This window comes from Rattus norvegicus, chromosome 6 (genome assembly GCF_036323735.1).
Source record: "Rattus norvegicus strain BN/NHsdMcwi chromosome 6, GRCr8, whole genome shotgun sequence".
In the NCBI taxonomy this organism is placed as follows: domain Eukaryota; kingdom Metazoa; phylum Chordata; class Mammalia; order Rodentia; family Muridae; genus Rattus; species Rattus norvegicus.
This window is the reverse complement of record NC_086024.1, coordinates 99,855,108-99,879,414: the sequence shown is the minus strand read 5'-3', so window position 1 is coordinate 99,879,414 and position 24,307 is coordinate 99,855,108. Positions and strand designations below refer to the sequence as shown.

At 44.9% G+C, this 24,307-nt stretch overlaps 1 protein-coding gene across 1 annotated transcript; it reads left to right on the top strand.

The window, feature by feature from the left end:
- The first annotated feature begins 9,106 nt into the window (after positions 1-9,106).
- Positions 9,107-13,724, top strand: Gphb5 (glycoprotein hormone subunit beta 5). The gene is made up of 3 exons (NM_001007013.2): positions 9,107-9,219; positions 10,121-10,322; positions 12,483-13,724. The coding sequence occupies exons 2-3, from the start codon at positions 10,122-10,124 to the stop codon at positions 12,669-12,671; spliced, it is 390 nt and encodes a 129-aa protein (NP_001007014.1). The 5' UTR covers positions 9,107-9,219; position 10,121; the 3' UTR covers positions 12,672-13,724.
- The last annotated feature ends 10,583 nt before the right edge of the window (positions 13,725-24,307 follow it).

Sequence of the window (24,307 nt, the reverse complement as noted above, 5' to 3'; positions counted from 1 at the left end):
GGCAGGTTTGGTTCGATGTGGATAACCACAGGTGTAGTGAGTTTGTAAGTGTCATGGTCAGGAGACATCATTTGATTGTATACATCCCCTCCCCCGTCCTCTGAGTCTTACATCCCTTCTTTTCTGCGATGTTCCCTGTACAGAGGAGGTGGCTCCAGTGTCCTGTCTAGGCTTGGCCAATCTATCACCATTTACTCTTGGCTTTTAGGTCAGTTATGCGTGCGTGCGTTGGCCTCAGCCAGCTATAAGAAGTATCTCTGACCAAGGCCCAGTCTCTTGGTTATTTCTAAGGTAGATCCAGTGACACCCTCAGTGCAGGCTGAGGTTTCTCACTGGACAAGTGCCTACCCATGATGCTCAAACTCAGAGCAGAATTGGAATCCTAGTTCTCTGCCTGTGCTGCTGGAAGACTACAGCAAATTCCTTTAACATCTTTGAGCCTCGGTTTTCTTCTAAAGTTTGATATTAATACTTCATAGGTTCTTCACAGGGTGAGGACTAGACAGAACTAAACTCTCTAGACCCCGGTGGCCCACTACGGTTGTCCCTCATGTAGCTCTGAGCCCTTGAACTATGGTGAGTTTGAATGTGATGTTCTAGGAATTATAGGGTCTCAGACCTTAGCATGAAAAAACAAAACAAAACAAAACAAACACCGCAACCCACCAGTTCACTAGTATTCATCAAAGACTACATATTGAAGCATATGCATGTTGGGTGTAATAGATTCTATTTCATTTCTGGTACTTTGGTAACTAGGTCAGTTACCTCTCCTCATTTCACTTCTACAGAGTGGTTACTGGAAACCCCACCATGTCCATGCACTTGAATTCCTTCCCTGTCAATGTCTCATCTTCATTCGGTGCATCCTGAATGGCATCCATCAGCTGAAGCTGGGGGTGAAGCCACCTCTTCCTGATGGTCCAGTCCATTCCCTCACTGTGCCCCATAGGGTCTCCTGCAGCCCCTAGCCCCCACCCTGCCTGTTGCCCCATCCTCTAGGATTCTTCAGTAGAAGGCACTCTTCCAAGCTGAGAGGAACCAGAACCTCACCATGCTCTCTGTTGTGTCTTTAGTGATCATTCAACAGGCGGTTTCAGTAATTCATAGTCCAGGCAGCACCGTAATCACTGAGGAAGATCTCAATGAACAGGAAAAGGCCCTCATTACATGGAGTAGCCTTTGTCTGGAATGAAGAAGTCCCTCTCCCTGTTGCCTTGCACAGCATTTTATATTTTTTTAAAGTTTTATTTTTATGTATGTATGTATGTATGTATGAATGTTGTATGTGGCTATGTGTATGTATGCAAACATATAACACATGTGGGGGATGTTCACACAGGCTACAGAGGATTAGATTATATACTAGTATCCAGATGACTAGATTCTTGATACATATCAAAGTATCCCAACAAATTAATATAAAAAAGGTTCACAGCGCAGTTAAAAAGGGAGACATGGATGTAAATTATGCAAGAAAAGAGAAGTGAAATATCATTGGATCTTAAGTCTGGAAAGATATTAGAATGCATTCATAAAAACTTCAAACACCACTGATAAATAAATGAGAGGAATCTGGAGTAACGGGTTCTCTTCCACATGGAGGGCGAGTGTGTGGACGAGTGCAAACTCTTTGATATTTGGCAGTCTATCCAGTTGTGTCGTAATTCCACAGGATAATTCCAGCTCTTAGAATTTCTTTTTGTAAGGGATCTATAAGGTTAAATGATTCATGTTCAATGGGTTTTAGTGAAAACTTTATTTAAACAAAGACTTGTCTCTAAATTGTGTAAGAACTGCAATCCAGTCATTCCGTGAGCATTTCTTGCATCCCCCATACTATCTAACCTGGGAAGGGGACTTGAGAGTCTTGTATGCTTTGCAGGTTTCCTGAGTCTATAAAGCTTCTCATGAGTTTCATGAATCTGGCAGCCTCGTTGGTCCCTCCAGGAGGGAGTATTTTAATCCCAAGGAATAATTGCACATCACCATGTTCCCAGCTTTATTCATAACTACACTATATGTGCTCATTGTAACTGTGCCACTCAGGGAGGTGCTCAATAAAATATGGAAGGAAAAGAAGGAAAGAGAAAGGGAGAAAGTGCCTGTCACACAGTAGGTGCTTGATTCATACGTGTGAGTTGAGGGAGGGGGAAGAGCCTGTCACACAGTAGGTACTTGATTCATACATGTGAGTTGTGGAAGGGAGAAAGTGCCTGGCACATAGTAGGCTCTTGATTCATACCTGTGAAGTGATGTAATGAGTGCTGTGCAGAGTAGTCAGGATCTCCTCTTCCCTTCTCCACCCACAGCACATCTGGGAAGACTAAGGGGCCAAGAGCAGGAGTCCTCCTGAATACAGTCCATATCTACCAAATAGAGTTCTTCTATTGCTTCCAAGTGTAGCTCAGAACAATCTTGCCATTGTCTGTGAGACTGCTTGTGGAATTACCGAAGTAGGGCTTGGGGACCCAGAAGCCTTGTGGATCTGTTCCAAGGAGAATACAGGATGCACTTGCAATAAAGAAAGCTTCTTTGTGACTCACTAAACTCATCTTTTTTCCTCTTGGTCAGACATGTGCTTGCCGTGCCCTTCAGAGCCATGATATCCAGAAGTGGCAGAGTCAGGCGGAAATAAAAACAATTCAGCCCCTAAATGACGTGCCCCTTAATTCAAAATAAACCTGTGGCAGCCGACAGATCCGTCTTTCAGATGGTTCTGGAGAAAGGCTTGGCTTGTCCGAGCAAAGTTAGACACAGGCTTCATTATTTTTAGTCTTGTTAAAAGAAGTTACCATGGCAACGGCACCATCATCTAGGACAAATGTTATCTCTTTGAGTCAATAACACCAAGAGCTGTCCCACAAATATCTAGTGTTGTCAGAAGAAGAATTGACTTTCCAATAGAATTAATTTCTTCTGAAAGCCTTCACTATTCATCTTCATTTGTGAGCCCAGAAGTTTCCTTCCTCTCAAATAAGAGATAGGAAAAGCAATCTCCAACTTTGTAAGGGCTGAGACTGACCTGGCTTGTAGCTGTTTGTAGAAAGTGATTGATTCTATTAGTCCCTTAAAACGTGTAATTTCATTTGTGGCTTTTAAATCACCCATGGGAGGCATGGCAGTAATTACTTTGACCCTCGGGCAGACAATGTGCATTCTGAGAGAGCAGTAGGGAGCCACAGAGGAGCTTGGATGCTCCTATCCTCTTAGGATGTCTTTTTAAGTGACAGAGCAGTCCGTTTAGTCCCTGGAGTAAGATGGGCACTCAGAATGTGTTGGCTGGCAGAACCAGCTTGACTATTCACGTGAACTTACAGTATACTGACTTTGCAGCAATGGTAAACTGGACTTTAAGGGTTAAATGGAACCTTCCACCATATCTGCTTCTTGGGCTGAAGAAGCATATTAATTATGGTGTCAGATCAAAGCACCAATGTTGACCAGTGAAGAAAGTCAAGCCCCCCCCCAGGATTCTGGTTCTGAATGCTGCCCCCACCCCAATTTGCCTCTTCTAATCTTAGATTCCTTTGCACCCACCCTGTGACATTTAATATCTTTGAAATCAGGATATGCCTAACATTTCTTGGCATGGTACAGTGTTTTACTGGCAGTTTTTAATTGGGGGGGGGTACATGATGCGTTTCCCTGGAAAGAAAGGGAAATGACATTCTCTGCCTACACACAAAGGCAGGCACCCTGGAAAGCAACGTAGAACATACTTCGATCAAACCTTTGAAAGAAGATTGATTTATTCTATTTTTTGTATGTATGAGTGTCTGTCTGTCTGTATTCACATCTTTGCCCCCTGCCAGAAGAGGTCAGAAGAGGGAGTTGAATCCCCAGATGGGTATTCTTATAAAGAAAGAGGGGCATTACGATTGTGTTCTAGGAACAGAAAATTAAGGACTACATCTGATGATGGCTTTCTTAGTGACAGTCTTGAGATGACAAAGCATCCAGAGTTGGAGACAGGTGGTACACATGCAGATGTGTGTCTTCTGGTTTTCTCCTCTTCCTCTAAAATAAAGGTTCAAGCTTGGCCTCTCTACCTCGGAGACCTTATGCAATCACCTCCCAGAGGCCCCCCTCCTTCCTTTTTCCACCTTCTTTCAAAACCATATCATGTATAAACTAAGAAGGTCATAATAGTCTAAGCCCATCATCTCACAGATGACATGAGGGGGTCTCAAGAGGGGGTTGGGGGCATGTAAAAAATTTGTTTTTTATTTTATGTGTATGCATAGTATGTTTGTGCACTACGTGTATGCCTAGTGCCCAAGGAGGCCAGCAGAGAGCACAGGTTCATCTGAGACTAGAGTCACAGGTGGCAGTGAGTCTCCATGTGGAAACCAAATCTCTGTTTTCTGCAAGAATAGCAGGTGCTCCTAACCACTGGATCAACTCTCGTAACCACTCAGTTATTTGCTTTTTCAACACTGCACACCTGGTTCCTTCTATGAACTTGGCAATACAATGAATTTGACAAATGGCCCAGATGAGGTCCTTGCCTTCATAGATGTTGTAAGTAGCAAGACAAAATGAAATGAAACAAAACAAAACGAAACAAACAAGCATACAGAGAAGGCAGTTCTGTTGGAGGCAGGGTGCCTGTCTCAGGCATACGGTTGCCTTGGGAACAGGCTGGACTGACTGACCAGTGAGTGCCCTCCATCCCTAGACTCCCTCTTTATGTTTTGAAGGTGTTGGCTTAATGAACATGATCCAGGAACGTTCAGATATTTTCTCTCAATTCACGTGGAGTACTTGGAGTTCTGGGGCTTTGAGCGCAATAGATCTGAAGCCACCATCATCTGGTTCTGAAAATGGAAAGCCACCAAAGCCGAACAATAAAGCCAGATGCTTCTATCATCCCACAGGTTGAAGTCTCCTTGAGGAGACAAAACGTTGCAGCGCCCCCCCTTACTAAAGAGGCGGGGTATCTCATCATTCACTTCCTGACTGGGTTTCCTTGCCCTGTGAGGTACTTGCTCATGGTCTTAATTTTTTTCTTTTCTGTGAATTCTTTTTTCTTTTCTTCTTTATTTTGTACAGGAAGAACCAGGCTTTGATCTGCACCTCATGGGTGCAGCAGATATTGCTGTAAAGCTGAGGAGACCCACGACTACTCAATGAGGAGCCAAGATGTTGTGGCATGTTGGAGACCTATGCGGAATCCCTGTGCTTCAAAATGCCATCAAAAAGCACTGTTCAAAAACAGAGACACATGTGAAAGCATGGTGAGAACTCCAACACATCTCATGACTGCCCTCACTTCTTTTAAAAGTTTGATTAAAAATTTTTTTAGAGCACTTCATACACGAGAACTGTATCCACACCATTTCGCTCCTCCCTCTTCTCTTCCAAGTCCCTCCCATATTTCCCTCTCTCAAATTCATAGTCTCTTCCCTTTTAATTATTTACTGTTACATGCACACATGTGTACATGACACATGAGTCTGTTTATCGTTGCTCCAATGTACATGTGTTTACAGCTAACCATCTGGGACTAGATAACCTGTCAGGAAGCTCACCCCTGGAGAAAACTGGATTTTTCCCCCTCTCTTGGCAACCATTGGTAGCTCTTCATCTAGGGGTGTGGCCTTGTGCTGGTATTTCACCCAGTGTTGTCACTATGCAGATCTTGTTTAGGACGCCATATTGTTGAGATTTCACGTCTAGAAGACACTATCTCGCAGCAGACATTCTAGTTCTCTGGTCTTACAACCTTTCTGCCCCTTTCCTCACAATTCTCCCTGAGCCTTAGGCTCAGACGTTATATTGTCGTTGTGCTAGCTGGGATTGGCACATCACAGTCATTTATTCTTTGCATTTTGACTAGTTGTTCATCTCTGTGGTAACGTCCATCTTTCTCAAAAAGAAGTTTCTTTGGTAAGATGTATGCTTCTCTGTGGGTATAAGGATAAGCATCTAGAATACAGTTAGGAATTAATATTGGTTTAAGAAAAAGGTACTAGGAGGTTCCCCTCTAGGGTCTATGAGCTCTACAGCCATGGGTAGAGCTAGCTTTACAGTGGCAGGTATGAATTTCCTCTATTGAGAAGGCCCGGAGTCTAATTAGACAGCTGAGGAGTAACCCCAAGACAAAAGTGCCGTTATCGAACCATTAGGGATATCTCGCTGGGCTGGTCACTGTTTTGACTCAAAGGCTTTATGTCTGGGTAGGATGACTGATTGTGTTTTCTTCCTCTGGGACTTGCAGTACCTTCTGATACTGCGAGCTATGCTACCGTTCTTTATGCGTTCATCATTTGACTGGCATCGGGGCTGCTTTCGTATCTGCACTGTTGTAAATAGCGTAAATAGTGTAAATAGTGTGAGTAGGCCGAGATCGATGCTGCACGATGGCTAGACTCCATTGGGGTATACTCAAGAGTGGGATGGTTGGATCATATGGGAGTTCTGTTTTTTAGCTTAGATTAGATTTTAGTTTAGATTTTAGCAGAATCTTCCTCCTGTTCTCCACAGTGGCTGGACTAGTTCGTATCCTCCACACTATGTAAATGTTCCCCCCCCCATGTTCATTAACATTATTGTTTTTCGTTTGCTTGTTTTGTCTGTTTCCCTGGTGATGGCCATATTGCCTGTGATAAGATAGAACCACAGTTTAGCTTTGATTTGTATTTTCCAAGTGTCTAAAGATATTGACGATTGCTTTTATTTTTTATTGGCCATTTGGGAAGGGTCCATTCAGATCGTGCACCCACTCATTAGTGAGGTTCTTTGCTCTTCTGCTCCTTGTGAGTTCTTTGTACATTCTGGATGCTCGTCCTCGGTCAGGCAGATGCTGGCGAAGACTTCCTCCCACCCCATGTCACTTGTTCTACCAATCATTTTCTTTGCTTTGAAGAAGAAAAGGCCTCTTAACCTTTGCTATTCCCTCTGCTGTTCTTGCTTTCTAATTTCTTGAGTGGAATCCTCTTAGAAAATCATCACCCATGCCAATGCCTTGGCATGTTTCTCTTGGGTTTTGTAGTTTGAAAGTTGCTTGCCTTTCATTAACACTTTGATCCAGTTTGAATGATTTTTGTACAAGGTGAGAGCGAGGGATCTAGTCTCAGTGTTGCATCCATGTGTGGATAGCAAACTTTCCCACCACTGTTTGCTAGGGGGGCTATCTTTTCTCCACCTTATGGTTTTGGTATTTTGATTGGCAGTTGGCTGAGGGTGTTCCAAAGGTGTCAGGTCTAACCACTGTAGTTGGACTAAGTTTCTGCCCTCCTGCCTTCTCTGGCCTCAGTGGGAGAGGATGTGCCTTGAAGACTCAGGGTTCAAAGTTGCCTCAACCTCTGATTCTGTCCCTGCAGAGACACGTGGCAAGGCAGAATGTCAGGATGGCAAAACATGGCACCCAACCACCACCCCTCTTTATATCCCCCCTACTTGGACTACTTGTAGCTACCTTAACACCGCAGGTCATGCAGCCACTCCTGTTGGCTACAGTTGTTTGGAGAAACTCATTTGCTAACTCTTGTCTTGTTAAAGGCTATGGAAGTAGGTAGTTAAAAAGATGACAGAGTCTCCGTCTCTTTCAAAAGAAAAGGAGAAAATGAGAAATCTTTACAGTACGGCGGAAGAGCTGAGGACGATGCATGTCTGTGTCTAGAGTCCGACTATCAAGTGGAAACATCCGTGGTAACTGCAAAAGTCCTCACTGGGCTGTCAATGATGGATGTAGAGGGTACCAGAACACGCTGCATTACCAAGGAGCTGGGGATTGTGGGAGAATGGGGGCTATTGTCCTCCCTTGGCTGTCTGTATTTTGTGAGATTACAGGCCAGTATGGATGTGCCAAGTCTAAGGGGCTTGCACAGAACAGCAGTTCCTACTTGCTGTCTATCCCTTGACCTAGCAACTTAGGAAGATCACAGCCAGGTGCACTGTCCGTCCCCACAGTGTCCTGACTCTGACTCCTCTGTGAGCAAACTGAAGGACTGAAGAAAGTCTTCAGTCCAAGCCTGCTCCCATCGTCTATAAAATGACCTGATTCCAGGGATGGTGAAACATCGAGGGGTCCACTGATTGTTTTTACGTGATCTGGAAGAGCAAACTTTTAGCAATGGCTGTATTTATTTGAGAATCCTTCTGTGTAGAAAATGGGCATGCTTTAATTTCTTTATTTTGTGTCACTGGTCATTGAATATGCATCTTGAGCCTCTCTGGGTATGTCATGATTTGCTGTGAAATGTAAACTCCCGAGGGCACAGATGTCTGCTTCATTTACTTTTTAGAACACCCAGAAGAAGGGCCACAAACGAGAAGCTTTCTAATCCGTTGACATGCTGTTATTGTAGAACAGAATCTAAACTATGCCCCTATTCAGAAGGACGGTGCTGCTTTAGGTTCTGCGAGACCAGAAGTGTAAGACAGTTTCATGAAAGCATCATTGAATGCCCTTCTATGCAGTATGTGTAGACAAATATTGGTTTACTTTAATTTTTAAAATCATAACATTAGATAACTTTCTAAAACAAAATCCTGACTCATGTAAAAAATAATTCCTAAAAGAATATAGAAAAAAATTTTAAAAATCATTTTTAATTCCCTTATGTGAAGCTAATTATTTCCAATATTTCTGTATTTGCCTGTGTGATTCATTTAAAGATCTTGTTAATGTTACTAGTCAAATGATTTTTAAGACTTTTAAAGTGTCTTTTTGTCCGTTAGTATGGATGCCATGTTGTTTCCATGTGAGAATTATTGTCTAGCTGTTTTTCACTGTTGTAAATGCAAGGAAAAGACTTGCTAGAAGTTGCTAGTGGCTTACTGTCTCAAAGGCAGGCAGCCATGGTTACGATGAGGGAAACTTTGATCCATCTTGTCCCAGGGCACTTCTCTCAGAACCAGGTGAACTACCTCTGACTGTCTCCCTGGGATTATGTCACCCACCAAGGCAACTTTCTGTTTCATCCTGTGATGTCAAGAAACAAAACACCACCCTTGAAGTGAATCAGTTTTGGAAAATAGAGACTGGCTTTATGCTCCACGGCTTTGATGTGCTCAATAGTTCCTGTAAGGATCGGCCTTTCTTTTGTTTTGATTGACAAGACCTTCTCTATATATTTGAGTAATCAGGCAGCCTGATAACAGAAGGGAGAGAGACTTACCCAGAATAAACTTTCTTCACTCATTGAAACTTTTGAAAGCCTGGGGCACGAGTCTCAGCTCTCCAAGAAGAGTTGATTCCAGCAAGATCAGGTAAGCGTCTCTCCATCTCTCAACCCCTTCCTCTTGAGGAGAAGCCCATGGCGTCCACATGACAACATTCCACACTAGTAGGAACTGTGAGAGTAGCTTTGGAAAGGTAGTCCCTCTTGAGTGGCACTGACCTGGAACGTTCAACATACATGATGACCATGTATGTTCTGTGCAGTGGGCAACCATGAAGGGCCCACTGTGTGCTACTAACCAGAAAGGACCAAGAAACAGAGAGGACAGACTTCATAGGAGGCTTCAACTAGCTTTCCCTTGTTTGCTTTTAAAGGGAGTCACAGCTAGAGACTGCACAGCATAGGGCAGAGGTACTCTATGGGGAGTGACTACCACAGCAGGCACCAGGGTTTGTACTATCTCCTGTATGGTAGTTTGGGTTAGCAACATTTCCAGGACACAGCATTATTAGTACTTATCTGCTTCTTCCATTCATTCTCCATTCATGACACTGAAACTGCAAATGTATGCTAAGCTCTAATGTGACACATTCGTGCCCTGGACCTGTGTGCTAAGCTCTAACATGACACATGCTTGCCCTGGACCTGGGTAAAAGGAGGTGTGTGTATCTGTGTATTGTTTTAGGCTCTACATTTCTTTTGGTATTCCCTTATTCTTCAGTGGGATAAATTCCTTTTATGTATAAATCAGCGCCAGGAGTTCGCCAAGAAAGACGGCTTTGAGGGTAGGGAGTCTAGAGAGAATGACTGACTATCTACTGGAGCTAATTAGGGAGACGCTGTTGGAGTTGGCCAATTTCTTTAGCTCATTTTTACTCCTTGTAATGCTAAGAGCTAGGTCTCTTTGAGAGTGGCCACCAACTGTGGGTGGCACCACTGCGAGCAGTTGGGCATGTTCAACTTTGTTTCCTTTCCCTCCCCGGGAATAGCATGAAGCTGGTATACCTTGTCCTTGGTACTGCGGCCCTCCTTCTGGGTGGCTCTGACTCTGTCCTCAGCAGCTCCAGCGGGAACCTACACACTTTTGTGGGATGTGCTGTGAGGGAATTCACTTTTGTGGCCAAGAAGCCAGGCTGCAGGGGACTTCGGATCACCACAGATGCCTGCTGGGGTCGCTGTGAGACCTGGGAGGTGAGTAGTTCAATGGGCTTCGGTGGGAGTGTCCTCAGGGACGGATACTTGATTTCAAGTGTTCACAGTTTCCTGATGGAGGGGGAAGCCGGCATATCTGCCCTGCCCTCTGGATTTTAAAAAGCTGACCACACAATTATCTGGCTTCTTCCATATGATCTGAAAACCATGGTAACGCTCCTTCCAGAGCACTGCTGAGGTTGTCATGTGATCTCCATGGCTCTGTGTTTGGGGGGCATCTCTAGGAGAGCAGGTGCTGCTATTTACCCATTGTAAAGATCGCAAGGAAGGAGTCAAGAGGGAACGGCCCCAAAGTCAGAGTCAATTCGTGGTTGGAGATAAATTCTTAGTCCAAACCTGTGACCATATCTCTTTCCTGTATTTTCTCAGCTGCGAGGAAGTTAGGCAGTTACCCAAAAGAACCCAGAAGCTGCATACTGCGGGAGGCCTAGTCCCAGGCTCTGCCACAACTCTTTCCCCTTTGTCCTGGTCCAGTGTTAGATCCCGCCTGTCCCTTTATACTCAGTTCTGTCTGGCCTTTCATTTAGAGTGGGTACACACATCTCGAAGCTGGCTTGACTAGAGAGTGTTCATGATCTGTAGCACTGACTTTTGCTGAAAATGGTGACTTCTCACAACCTGGGTTTCAAAGATGCCAGATTTAGCAAAATTAAAGCCAAAAGAACCCTGCCCCCCTAAATTAACCAACCAACAACCAACAACCAACCAACCAACCAACCAACCAACTCAAGACCCATTAACCACCTTCCACCTCAGATTCCACAATCTGAAGTGAAATAAAATAATAAATTTGAATTTCAGATCGATAACACATTTTTTTGATCTAAGTCCACCCCAAATCTTGCATGAGACAGCTTTATAAAATTTATAAAATTGAAATACAATTAACTGAGTACTCAATTTTTCTAGAATCTCAGAATCCTGAAAGTAAGGAGACACAGAATGGAGAGAGAAACTGAGATCTTCTTCCTGGTCCTTGTAGAAGGAAAGGTTGCCATTTTTATGATATTGAGGCATTTTTATGATATTGCCCGTGACAATGCTAGCAAAGGGAACAAGGGCTTGGAAGAGTGAGGAGCTTTCCCTAGGTCTCCAGCAGTGGTGAAGCAGGCAGGCACAGGGGGGCTGACTGTAGGCGCTGGGTCTCTCACTAGTGATCACTGTACTTTCTCTAGCAGAATTATCTTCGAAGTCAAGGTTTTTCAAAACACAAAGGGAGGAAGCGAACTAACCCGCTAGTCAGTAGAGCTCCCTGGCTCTGCAGTCTTTTGTGGATTCAGTTGTAAGTAGTTATTGCAAGCGTCCTGGGTACCAGCCTGGCTGGGTACTGGAGAATAGTGTCTGACCTAACGGAGCTTGGTCTCCACATTAGGAGCAATGTCACACACACAAAAGGAAGATACAGGGGATGGCGAGTGGAACGGATAAACACAGCAAAACAACCCCTAAACCAAAACCAAACAGGAAAGGGGAAGGGAGCGCCAGGAGGTGGGTTGAAGTCATTTAAAATAGGATCAGACAAAGCTGCTCTGGGTCAGGTGGTATTTGAACAAAATCATATGAGTTTGATGATGGTGCATGTGTATGTGGGTGTTTGATGGTGTGTGCATGTGTATGTGGGTGTGTGTTGTGTTCTGGGCAGAGGGAACAGCAGGTGCAAGACCCTCAGAGAGACCACTGTGACTGTGACTGGAGGCCGGAGACAGTGTTAGCAAGGCCAGGGCCACAGCCGGCAGAGCAGAAATAAGAGTACCAGGAGAAAATGCAGGGACTTGAGAAGAATCTGAGTGTCTGCGATGTTTTTCCCTGAGTGAGATGGAAAATATTACAGGGGCTTTGAGCAGAGGTGGGTCATGACTGACTTGTGTTTTAAAAGGCTCACTCATGTTATAAACAGACTGTAGGTAGGGGAAGGGAGACCAGTTATTCGTTTGCCAAATATTTACTGAGTGCATCCTGTGCACCCTGTAGACTCCTGTGGAAGCTCAGGACATGGGCAAAGCAACTTCCTGCTTCCGGGAGTTTATTCACAGTGGGAGGAGTCAGTATGTAAGTAAACAGCCAGTGATGACCGGCACCAAGAACAGGAAGCAGATGCTGTATTCTAATGTTTTTCCTGTTTTCTACCCATGGGGACAGAAACCCATTCTGGAGCCTCCCTACATAGAAGCCTATCATCGAGTGTGTACCTACAATGAGACCAGACAGGTGACGGTGAAGCTGCCTAACTGTGCCCCTGGAGTCGACCCCTTCTACACCTACCCTATGGCTGTCCGATGTGACTGCGGGGCATGTTCCACTGCCACCACTGAGTGTGAGACCATCTGAAGCCAGCACAGTCATGGCTGGTGGCCCAAGCTTCATACATCCACGGCTCCCAGGAATCTATCTGCTTTAACCCCTGCAGTCAGTTAGGGCCAGCCCAAGTTACCTGCCTTCCTCTACCCAGCTTAGGCACCAGGTCCAGGTGCAGCACGCTTAGGTTGAAAATGTAAAACAATATTGGCCCTTCCCCGAGAATAATCCCTCTGCTTCATAGTCTGCAAATTTGTTTTCTTCCTGCTTGACTTTTGGAACATGAATTGTATGTTGCGACCCTCCCCCAGGTTCTGTTGCTACTGTCCGCTTGTTTGAAGGGGTTGGGTATCATTAAGCGGTGGAAAGCCTTTAAATCTTCACATTCTGATGCTGAGCTCGGTCTGGATTTATGATTAAAGGGCAAAGGATGATCAAAACCAAAGAGCGTTCTTCCTGGCACATGAGGCTGCCCATCCGCGAGCGTTCTTTCAGAGCACCCCATTTCCCTTTGAACCCAGTGATTTACCAAAACAAGAGGCAAGGACAGCCCAGACAGTTAGGAAAAGGTGTTTTGATGTGGCTGATTCATCTCTCAAGCAAAATTCTCTCAAGATCCTCAGGGAAGTGTCTGCTTGCCAATCAAAAACAAACAAACAAACAACAGACCTCACAAAGTACCATTAGGAGCTATCATTTAGGTTTAAAACCACCAGATACTAACTAAATTCCCTGGTCGAGTGCTTCCCCCACAGCCACAGTGAGGTGACCAGTTACAGATGCCCTTCCCTGTTTAGTACATTTTAAATCAATTAGTCAGTTAGACTCAGAATCCTGAGTGTTTGTGGCAGTAAGGTGGCCCTGCCTGCTCAGAGGGGACAGGTGTGCCCGCCTGGCACTCGATTGCTTTTTCTGAAGTCTTACGGCAGCTGCTTTTGTGGCCTTCTTTTTAAACTCCAATTTTATGCACTCATATTTAGTTTTGGTATTTAGGGGGTTGAGTTTCCCTTTGTTCACTTTTATATGCCAGGAGCACATGATGTCAATAAAGTGTGGTCTCTGTCATTGGAATTCATGCAAACTTTCAGAAAAGTCTTTTTAGCTTGCTTGGTGTGATAATAGGGAAAAGCACTTGGAACTTCGGGGTTCATTAACTTGGGATTCACATTCAGTGAGGGACACAGATGGTAGCATGAGTCCCAGAGGTCCTGTCATCTGTAGCCACTGTCAGGTCCAAGCTGGGAGTCCTGAGTGCTCCTTGAAGCAGGAGTTAGCGAGTCCACAGAAATGTACAGAGCAGAGGCTGAAACCATGGTCGAGCGCTAGGATGCTGAGGTTAATGTCTGGGGACAGAGGACTTGAACAAAAGCCACTTCAATGTGTGGCAGTGGATGTGTTGGTAGGAGAGGAAGTTGCTTCACGGAAAGGTGTTGAGAGGCCATGGTCTCTGCTAGGAATGGGTGCTGGTCACAGATGGCTCAGGGGTTCCTTCCATTTCAAGGACCTTCCTCTGGGTTTTCTGGGGTGGGGCATCCTCTTGCCACAGTTTCAGGAAGGATGGGAACAGCATTAGTAACAACTCTGTCAGGAAATAAATGAAACCAATAAGGAGAGGCAATAACTTTGGAAGAAGCGGTAGGGTACTGTGATGGAATGGGTGTGGTCATCAAATACCAGGGGAAGCACAGGGGAGGAGCAGGTGTCCTGCAGGAGCCATGGCTGTTAGTCGGACGAAGCAGAGACTTACCAAACAGACATGGGAAGAGGGGGGGACATTCCTACCTACTTGCTTTCTATCCCCTTGAACCAAATGGGAATCAGATGGGAAAGCAGAGACTGAGGGAACCAAGTCCTCCACTTATGGTTCTCCATAAATGCTGGACTTCTAGGAAGCAGGTTGAAAGAGGATAAGGAATGGATCTAAGGGTAATGGGAAAGGCCACATGGTTATGTTTGGGGAGTTTCAGCTACAGTAGGGCAGGCAGTAATGATGTTGTCAGGACAATATGCAGGCTGTAGTATCAAGGTGGCTCACATTTCCCTGATGGGAACTGCTATGCTATACACACAGAAAGGTTCGTGCCCACTAATGCCTTTTCTATAATGTTTGAGAGGTATGGAGGCGGGATAGTGGTAGTTCTGAGGTCTGTGGCATTAGTTGATTATGAAGTATGAATGGACGAAGGCCTTTAGGCATGGTGTGGAAGTTGCATTTGAAGAGGTAAACTGAAAACCAGATCTATGATTTAACTAGGAGAGCAGTCCAGTCACTTCAAAGGCTGACTTTGCCACCATGGTGAGTCTTCTGTCTTACTCATGGTCCCAATAGGAAGGACAGAGACACAGACATCTAGCATGAGAGCAATCAGCTGACTGCTCTTGAGGGTCTCCTGCAGAGGGGCATGCTGGCTCCTCCTTGCCAGAGGAGAGCAGATTCCTCTAGCCGGGAGGCTACAATGAGGATCTAAGGAGGGTGTTATTTTGACAAACTGTCTTCTCAACTAGTGTCTGTTATTCCTATTTTTTAATCTTCCTGCCTCTGTCTCCTAGTGGCTGGGGTTTTAGGTGTCTGCCTTTGCACTCATTTTTGTGATGCTGGGTATTGAACCCAGGACTTTGTGTCAACTAGGAAAGTACTTCATCAAATGAGCTGCAGCACCAGTTCCCACAAACCCATATAGTCTAGACCAGTAGTTCTCAACCTGTGGGCCATGACCCTTTAAGGGGTCTAATGACCCCTTTCACAGGGGTTGCCTAAGACAATTGGAAAATATAGATATTTACATTATGATTGGTAACAGTAGCAAAATTACAGTTATGAAGTAGCAACAAAATAATTTTATGGATGGGGGTCACCACAACATGAGGAACTGCATTAATGCGTCGCACCGTTAGGACCACTGAGAACCTCTGTTCTAGATGATTATTAGGGGAAAGACGTTGTCTTGTGGGGAGGGATGAAAGTCTGTACTGAAGGAGCTCCTGGGTAATTCAAACCACAGGAATGAGCAGAAGGTATCGGCATTGGGTGTGGACTGGGTAGAGAGGCGTGACTACATCCATGTGGAGGGATATTCAGGGTGTACTGATGCGGTAAGAACACTGGGGCCTTGTCTCACTGTGGTGTTGGGGTGGCTCCTGCAAGCTTGGGGGAAATCATGACTTCTATCAATGAAGAGAAGACACTTTAACTACCCTGGCAGAGTACTGAGGCCAGAGACAAGCCTGTGTAGGGTTACTCCACAGGATTAGAGGACCCTACCAGCTCTGTGTCCCCTGAGAGGTTTAGAAGACACCCTCTTTGTCTAGGAAACAAGGGCTGCCTCAGTGAAGAGCACACCCAGCACAGGAAAGTTCATGCTGACTGTCCTCTTAGGCCAGGGGATGCTGCCATGTCTAGGTGTCAGCAGAGGTGATGGCTCTGTAGGGACCAGATGGTGACATGTAGCTATGTAAGAGGCAAGGAGGACATTACTCCCGTGACAGACAGCAGAACTACAATGGTGACTAGAAGTCTGTGGCCTACAGAGTGTGTGGCACTGCCTAATAGACAGTGGGTTGCTAGTCCACGGGATTAAAGATTGCAATAAATCCAAATTATAATCAGGAAAGTTACTAAGGAAAAGGAGGAATCTATCAGATAGGATTGATAACTGTCTTTCCCTTTTCTCCATTCCACAGCTTTCTTTCCCACAAATAATTATTAATTCTAGTTTTGTTCAAAGTATTGTTTTGGAAATAAAGAGGCAAATATTGTTACCATCTATAAAATTCCACGTTTATAAATTCTCATATGTGTTTGCTTGCACAGGAATGGACAACACACTGGTGTGCAAGCGAATGCCAGAGGCCAGCCTCTGACGTCATTTCTCAGGAGCTGTTGACCTTGTTCTGTGACAGGTCCCTCTCTGAATCTGGAGCCCACTCTTTAGGCTGGCTGGCCAGTGAGATCCGGGGATTCATCTCTTGTCTCTGTCTCTCCAGGGCTCGGATTACAAAAAAAGGGCTACCAAGTCCTCTTTGTTTGTTGCTTGTTTGTCTTATTAATTTATTTGCTTGTTTTATAATCCTGATCACAGTCCCTCCCTCCTTTCCTCCCAGTCCCACCCTCCCACTCTCCTTTCCCCACTTCCCCTTTCCCTTCTCTTTAGAAGGAGGAATATTCCCCCCACCCCCAACCCCTGGGTACCAACTCCTGGCACATAAAAGTCCAAGCACATCCTTTCCTGCCGAGGTCCGACAGGGCAGCCCAGCTAGTTTGTAAATGTGGGTTCTAGGGACTGAACTCAGGTCTTCATGATGGCATGGCAAACATCTTACTGACTGAACCAACACTTCAGCCTTACTTGTTTACTCTGTGTCAACCACATTACTAAGTATTTTAGTGTCATTTTACTAATGCCTTTTTATGAACAATGACACCAAAAAAAGCCAACACAGGCCCTGTCACTTGCCCATGCCAACACAGCTAATAAGCCACACATGCTCCCACAAACCATGTTTGACCAAGGCATGGTGCCTTTAGGGAAAGTTTCTCCCAAGTCATTCCAGCTTGGAGCAATCTGAGCTGATGGGTGTTAGACTGGTCATTAGCATCTCTGTCTTTCCTGAAGGTTGGCCCGTCCTGTGGAGACCGAAGTGCTTACCTGATTTCCTGTGTGACCTCAGGAAGAGGATGGCTTCTGTAGCACAGATCATGTGTTACAAGAGAAGTGTCTAAGGGAGAAAAGAATGCCATAGCAGAACAAACCAGATTATAAGAAACCAGAGGTGAGGGTTATGGCTTGGCATTGGTTTCCTAGGCGATGTGAAAATGGATGCTGGGGATGGTGGTCCAGGGCCTCCAGACCAGCTGTCCATAAACTCATCAGTTTCTTATTTCTGAAGTATATTTATTTTGTAGTTAACGGAAGGTAAGGAGTAGGGAGAGTTCCTTTCTCTAGAGCATTTTTGATTGGAGAACATAAATCCCCTTCCTTCCCTTCCTTCCCTTCCCTGCTTTCTCTCCCTGAGATAGACTCTCGTGTAGCCCAGGATGGCCTTCCTGTGTAGTGTGAATGGTGATCTTGAACTCCCGATTCTTCTGCTTCTGCTTCCTGAGTACGTGGACTACAGATATGTACACATGATGGGTTTGTTTAAAAATGGACACCCTCAGCCCATCTCACTTCTGGCTTTGTCACATCTCCTGGTTGACGTGGTAATTCATCTCAGCAGGAAGTATTAAGTTCTTCTGGGATGGCCCAATTAACTCATTACATTTTAAGTTAATAAGATTATTTTATTGATAACAAAGTACGTTTCTAATTGAAAATAATGTGCATTGACAAAGTAATTTGCACTTCATAAAGTTTTTCATTCACTCAAAATATATTTTCTTTAAAATTATGTGCCCCAGTGCCAGGATTGGTGGCATACACCTTCATCTCAGGACTTGGCTGACTGAGACAGGAGATCTAGTTTGAGGCTAGCTTGGGCTATGTGGTGAGACCCTATCTAAAAAAACCATAAATAGGGGTTGGGGATTTAGCTCAGTGGTAGAGCACTTGCCTACCAAGCGCAAGGCCCTGGGTTCGGTCCCCAGCTCCGAAAAAAAAGAAAAGGAAAAAAAATAAACAAAAATAAAATAATATGCTCCAATATTTCTTGGTTTTCCACCTCAGAATTTTAAGCAAACTATTAAAAATAACACTTTAATCTATTCTTTAACAGATTATTCAACTTTTGTTTTCTAAAAAATTTACATTACACTTACTTTTTATTTATGCATGGGCACATATGTACATATGTGTGTGTATGTATGTTTCAGTGCTATGGAGTGTGTGTGTGTGTGTATGTGTGTGTGTGTATGTGTGTATGTGTGTGTGTATGTATGTGTGTACCTGTGTCATGGAGTATGTGTGTGTGTGTATGTGTGTATGTGTGTATGTGTGTGTGTATATGTGTGTGGTGTATGTGTGTACCCGTGTCATGGAGTATGTGTGTGTGTGTGTGTGTATGTGTGTGTGTGTGTGTGTGTGTGTGTGTATGTGTGTGTGTGTGTACCCGTGTCATGGAGTGTGTGTGTGTGTGTGTGTGTGTGTGTGTGTACCATGTCATGGAGTATGTGTGTAAGTTAGAAGGTACTCATGAGTGTTAGTCCTCTCCTGCTTTGTGGACCCTAGGGATTGAGCTCAAGCCATCAGGTTTTAGGCAAGCATCCTTACAGGCTGAGCCACCTCCCTGACCCTGTTGAGGTTTCCCAGAATGGATCATCTATTGAAACACATATTTGTGTTTATTTAGTGCTCCTTCTTTACATGGTGGCTCCTCAGGTATCTCTGCTACGATCATCTTTCTTTGATTTTTATGGATGGAATAAACTGGAGTGGTATATTGGACAGCCAGGAGGGCTCTGTGGCTGGGTGCTATGATCCTGGGGTGTCTACAGGGGGTGCTAGAACTCTCCAGGCAGGTGTCACGGGGCTAGGGAAGGAATGAGAGAACGAGGAAGCAAAGGCACCATTCCTTAGTTGGCAATGCAAGGCAGACACTGCCCCAGTGTGAAGGATTTAGAGGCTTAGCCCGGCCTCCTTCCAAGCCTTCATCATCAGAGATAAAGCAAGCCTTCCATGAACTTGCTGGTTTAGTGCTTGACCCTAAGCTCCTCCACCTTGGAGGAGAAGTAGGCATGAAGTCCATCCCTAGCCAAGCCACTATTTTCAATTGAAATCTGCTGGAGAGAAAACTCTGTCTTGACTTAACAGGGATATTGACATTCTCGAGGTGAATGTGATCATTGCCTTTTAGTGATGTTGGAGACAGGATTACAACCAAGGAATAAAAGTAAAACCACAAGTACAAATTACAACTGTTTGAGAGAACATGCACGTAGCCCCTGAAAGCGCTGTGTGTACACAGAATAAAGTATATTAGCATGCTTCAAAGTAATTATCTTTAGGAAATCCACTGTGGAACCAAGCATTGAAGTAGGGCTTAACCCTTTGATAGACATGGTCTTCCCCGCTGAAGACCTTGTGTGCTCTTTTGACCTTGCTGTTCACTGTGTGGAGATGTGAGCCATCAAAGTTAGGTGACTCAAACTTCCGGGCTTCCATTTCCTTTTGTAATATGGTCATCAGAATTAAAATGTGTGATGGTGGTTCGGGGTCCAGGGACTTAATAAGTCTGGTATTAAAAAACACGTTGGGAATGCTTTAGGAAGATCATTTTGCTCAGCTTGTAGGACCTACCTGAGCAAGCTCAAGAAACCAAAATGAAGCTTCTCCCCTCGGACACATTAACAGCTCTAAATGTGAGAGAAAGTCCAATAGAAGCTGCCTGCAGACTTCAGCATTACAAGACCAGAATCAACTTCAGAGCAGAGCCAAGGATGTTCCGTGGATGCGACCTGGACCTGTCCATTTAAGGGTATAAGCTTTTTTTTTTTTTTTTTTTTTTTTTTTTGGTTCTTTTTTTTCGGAGCTGGGGACTGAACCCAGGGCCTTGCGCTTCCTAGGCAAGCGCTCTACCACTGAGCTAAATCCCCAGCCCCAAGGGTATAAGCTTTGAACAAGGGGTGCAGAGGTAAGTAGGCCTAGACTCGGGGTTTCTCCTTAACCGGTTGGTTATTTCCATAGAACCATTTTTATGTAGGTGTAGCCGAAAGCCTAGGATTTTATTCTACCGTCTCAGAAATGAGACTAGAACTCACCAAGCTAGGGGCCAGGCAGATAGCTTAGTTGGTAAAAATGCCTGTTTTGCAAGTGTAAGGACCAGAGTTCAGATCCCCAGCACCTGTGTAAAAAGGTGCTCCCATAATCCCAGTGCTGGGAGGCACACCCAGCCATCGGATTGGCCTATAATCTCTGTGGGGAATTTCTTTTTTTCTTTTTTCTTTTTTTGATTAATGATTGATGTGGGAAGGACCAGCTCAGTGTGGGTGGTGCCACTCCTGGGCTGGTGGTTCTGGGCAAACAGGCCGAGCAAGCCATGGAGAGGAAGCCGGTAAGCAGCATCCCTCCATAGTCTCTGCTACAGTTCTAGACTCCAGCTCCTGCTTGAGCTCCTGCCCTGGCTTCCCTTGGTGATAGACTAGAAACTGTAAGTCATATTACTCCTTTCCTTTCCCCAAACTGCTTTTGGTCAGTGTTTTATCAAGGCAACAGAGAAACAAAGTAGGACACTTATAAATACCAGAATGACTTCCAGAATAGAATATTTTAGATTTAGCAGATTTTTTTTTCCAAACCAGATGCTGCTTTTCGGCTGGATTCCAAAATTCGATGTTCTTTTACTGCAGCTGGTAGCACATGACGAAAAGAAAACGTACTGACAGCCTTTTATTCAACCAGTAAACGAACAATTGAAATATTGACCTAGGGTGTACCTTCAAGGCAGCATCTGAGAGACCATCCACGCCGATGGCTTCCTCATCCTTAAGCTCTGTGTTTGGATATAAAGACTGGTAATGAACCTGGATGTCTCACGGACCAATTTGTCCTTATGTTTAATGTGAGTCTGAATCACTTGGGGTCTTGTTAAAATGCAAGTTCTGGTTCAGCTGATCTGGAGTGGGCCCCAAGATGCTGCAGTCTGGACCAGCTACCAGGTGGTGCTGACACTGCCCATCCTTGGATCACTTTTTGAGCTGTAAGGAGCCGGGCAACTTCCCATCACAGAAAGACACCTTTGGAAAGCGATTTGTGCGAGTGGCTGATGGAAATCCCTGATGACCCCACAAATGAGAGCGAGGGGGTGGGGCGAAGAGACCATTTAATGATGTAACGGTCAAAAGTGTGATACAAATAACAATAGAAATAAAAGGGACGGTAGTGTCCACGAAGTAATATTCCTTAGTTATGAAATTCGTACAGAGAATCACCATTACGTAAGAGACTGAAGGAACACCAGCTATGAGCAAGTTGGGTGCTGTGATCCTGGGGTGTCTACAGGGGGTGCTAGAGCTCTCCAGGCAGGTGTCATGGGGCTAGGGAAGAAATGAGAGAACGAGGAAGCAAAGGCACCATTCCTTAGTTGGCAATGCAAGGCAGACACTGCCCCAGTGTGAAGGATTTAGAGGCTTAGCCCGGCCTCCTTCCAAGCCTTCATCATCAGAGATAAAGCAAGCCTTCCATGAACTTGCTGGCTTAGTGCTTGACCCTAAGCTCCTCCACCTTGGAGGAGAAGTAGGCATGAAGTCCATCCCTAGCCAATGGGGTGGGGTGGGTGAGTGGGGGCAGCTCCTGTTGCAGTTGGGTAGTATCCCAGTGTATACTATATGTGCCTGCTGTTGACTTGGAGCAAAGGCCATTCCACCGGGTGAATTCGTCAACACTTCTTTTTTTTAAGATTTATTTATTTATTTTATGTATATGAGTACACTTCAGACACACCTGCAGAGGACATCGGATCCCATTACAGATGGTTGTGAGCCACCATGTGGTTGCTGGGAATGGAACTCAGGACCTCTGGAAGAGCAGCCAGTGCTCTTAACCGCTGAGCCATCTCTCCAGCACTCCATCATCACTTCTTTTGAGGAGAAAATACTCTGCTTAACGGATGTTCAAAGACGACAGGGAAAGGTGACTTTAGATGCATATCTAGTAACTGCCTAAGACACTGCTGTATTCAGTAAGCGTTTCTGCTTTCCCTCCAAAACTCTAACAAACTCAAAACACTGAGTTGTGGAGGCCGCTGAGAGGCTGGATCTGCTAGTGGAGGTTCCCTTTCTCCACAGAGCAGCAGATATCCCATCCTCTGGGACGCTAACTGTGTCCCATTCAAGCAGAGATAGCTCGTTTGCTGAAACCTTGGGGTTCATTGCTGAAGACCACTCATAGCTATGGCTTTAGTGTTATGAAGCTTCTATAAGCTGCTGAGCTTATACAAAAGGGTAGAATATGCTTGTAATGTACATGCAGCAAAGCAACCTTTGTCAACGCTGTAGCTCCTTAGGAGTAAAACATAGATGGCAACCAAGGTGCTTTGTGTAGCTTTTATTCTCGTTCTTAGAACGGAGCCTCAAGGCCAAAGGCTGCTGTTAAACTTACATCTCATCCTTTCACACATGAGCCAGACTCTGACTTACTCCTCTCTGACAAGCTGGGCCTAGCCCCTGGTGGCTGAGCAGAGAGCTTGGTGTTCTAAATACTTTTCTGTTTTTTACTGACCATGGAAGCATCTTGAATTGTATTGTCTTACTTCACATGTTTGCACTGGTAGCATTAAATATAATCTTTGTATTTAGGGATGTCTTCGTGAACATGCACCAGTGTCACCTGTATGCCTGAGAGTAATATTCTAGAGTCAGCTTTACGTTTCCCTTGACTTTCTGCTGCACAGTCAGAGGAGGTGAAGGCTTCCACCCCACCATGCTGTTAAAACCGCAGAGAGCACCCAGAGACCTTCACTCAGAGCAGAGTTCCTATGGCCTGGCTGCCTATGGACATTCTTAGTCTTGTCTTCCCTTGGACTCCTGACACTGGGCAGAAGCTAACTAACGCTCCCAGAGGGAGCAAGCCTGTGGGCTGCCCTGGGTTTAGTTTTAAGTTCCTCTTTGTTCTCTAGATATTTCTTTTCTCAAAGTGCCTACCTTCCTTTGTAAGCAATTTGGTTTTCCTGACCTCTTTTTCCTTTCCACTACTAATGTCCCAGAAAAGATAACTTTCTGGGATACAAATACTTGGGAAGCCTTATCAATGAGGTTGGAGGTTACGAAGAGAATAGCTGGTTATCGGTAGCTCTCTCTGAAGTGTGTGCACTTCATAGTCAGGCGTGTGGACAGGGGTGGATTTCAGAACAACATGAACTTGTTAGATGATGATGTCCTGCACAATGTCAAATCTGTCCACTACACATAACCTCAGCTCAAAGTTTCATCCCCTTGCTCTCAGGGATGCTTGCTTGGCGAATGTCACGTGGCTTCCGTGTGCTCTTTCTGAGGCACAGTGTTACTGTGTAGCCCAGGCTAGACTCAAATTCATGATCCTCCGCCTCAGTCTTCGTACTGCTGGGATTATGGGCTTGTACCACCATTTGCAGCTCGATTACACGGTATTCTGAGAGGTTTGCTTCAACTCAGATATTTCTTCTGGAGGATGCTATGTTACCTATGGTTGTTGCTCATAGAAACTGAGCCTCAAATAATGACTTTCTTTTGTTGTTGTTAGATTCATATTCTAGTATTTGGTATTTATTTATTTATTTATTTATTTATTTATTTATTTATTTATTTAGAGACAGGGCCTCCCTATGTAGCTTGGGTGGATGGAACTTGCCCCATAGACCAGCCTGGCCTTAAATTGACCGAAATCCTTGTGCCTCTACTTCCTGATTGCAGGGATCACAGACATGAGCTGCTATGCCTGGCTTAGTTTATTTCCTGTAAACACTGTGGCTGGGCTGTGGTTGTTTTCCTTCTGTTTCCTTGTTGGCAGAAACTGAGGAAGGCTACATGTACTTCACTTGCCAACCTCCTACAGACCAGAAGTTTCCCAAATGATTCTTGTATAGTTAACCATACACAGTATCCTCGACTTCCCAGGATCAAACCCCACTTCCCATCAGAACTGGGTTTAGGATTTTACTATGCACCTTTGTAATTCTTGGTTTAGGTTGTGGTATTTAATGGCGTCTGTAGTTGTCCTTAGGACATACCTTTTCTCGGCAGAAATCAGTCGAGACTTCTT

Excerpts from the sequence above, each read along its gene's own strand:
- Gphb5 (NM_001007013.2), top strand. The coding sequence starts at position 10,122 with ATGAAGCTGGTATACCTTGTCCTTGGTACTGCGGCCCTCCTTCTGGGT. Across the intron at positions 10,323-12,482 it reads GTCGCTGTGAGACCTGGGAG|AAACCCATTCTGGAGCCTCC; the intron begins GTGAGTAGTTCA and ends CCATGGGGACAG.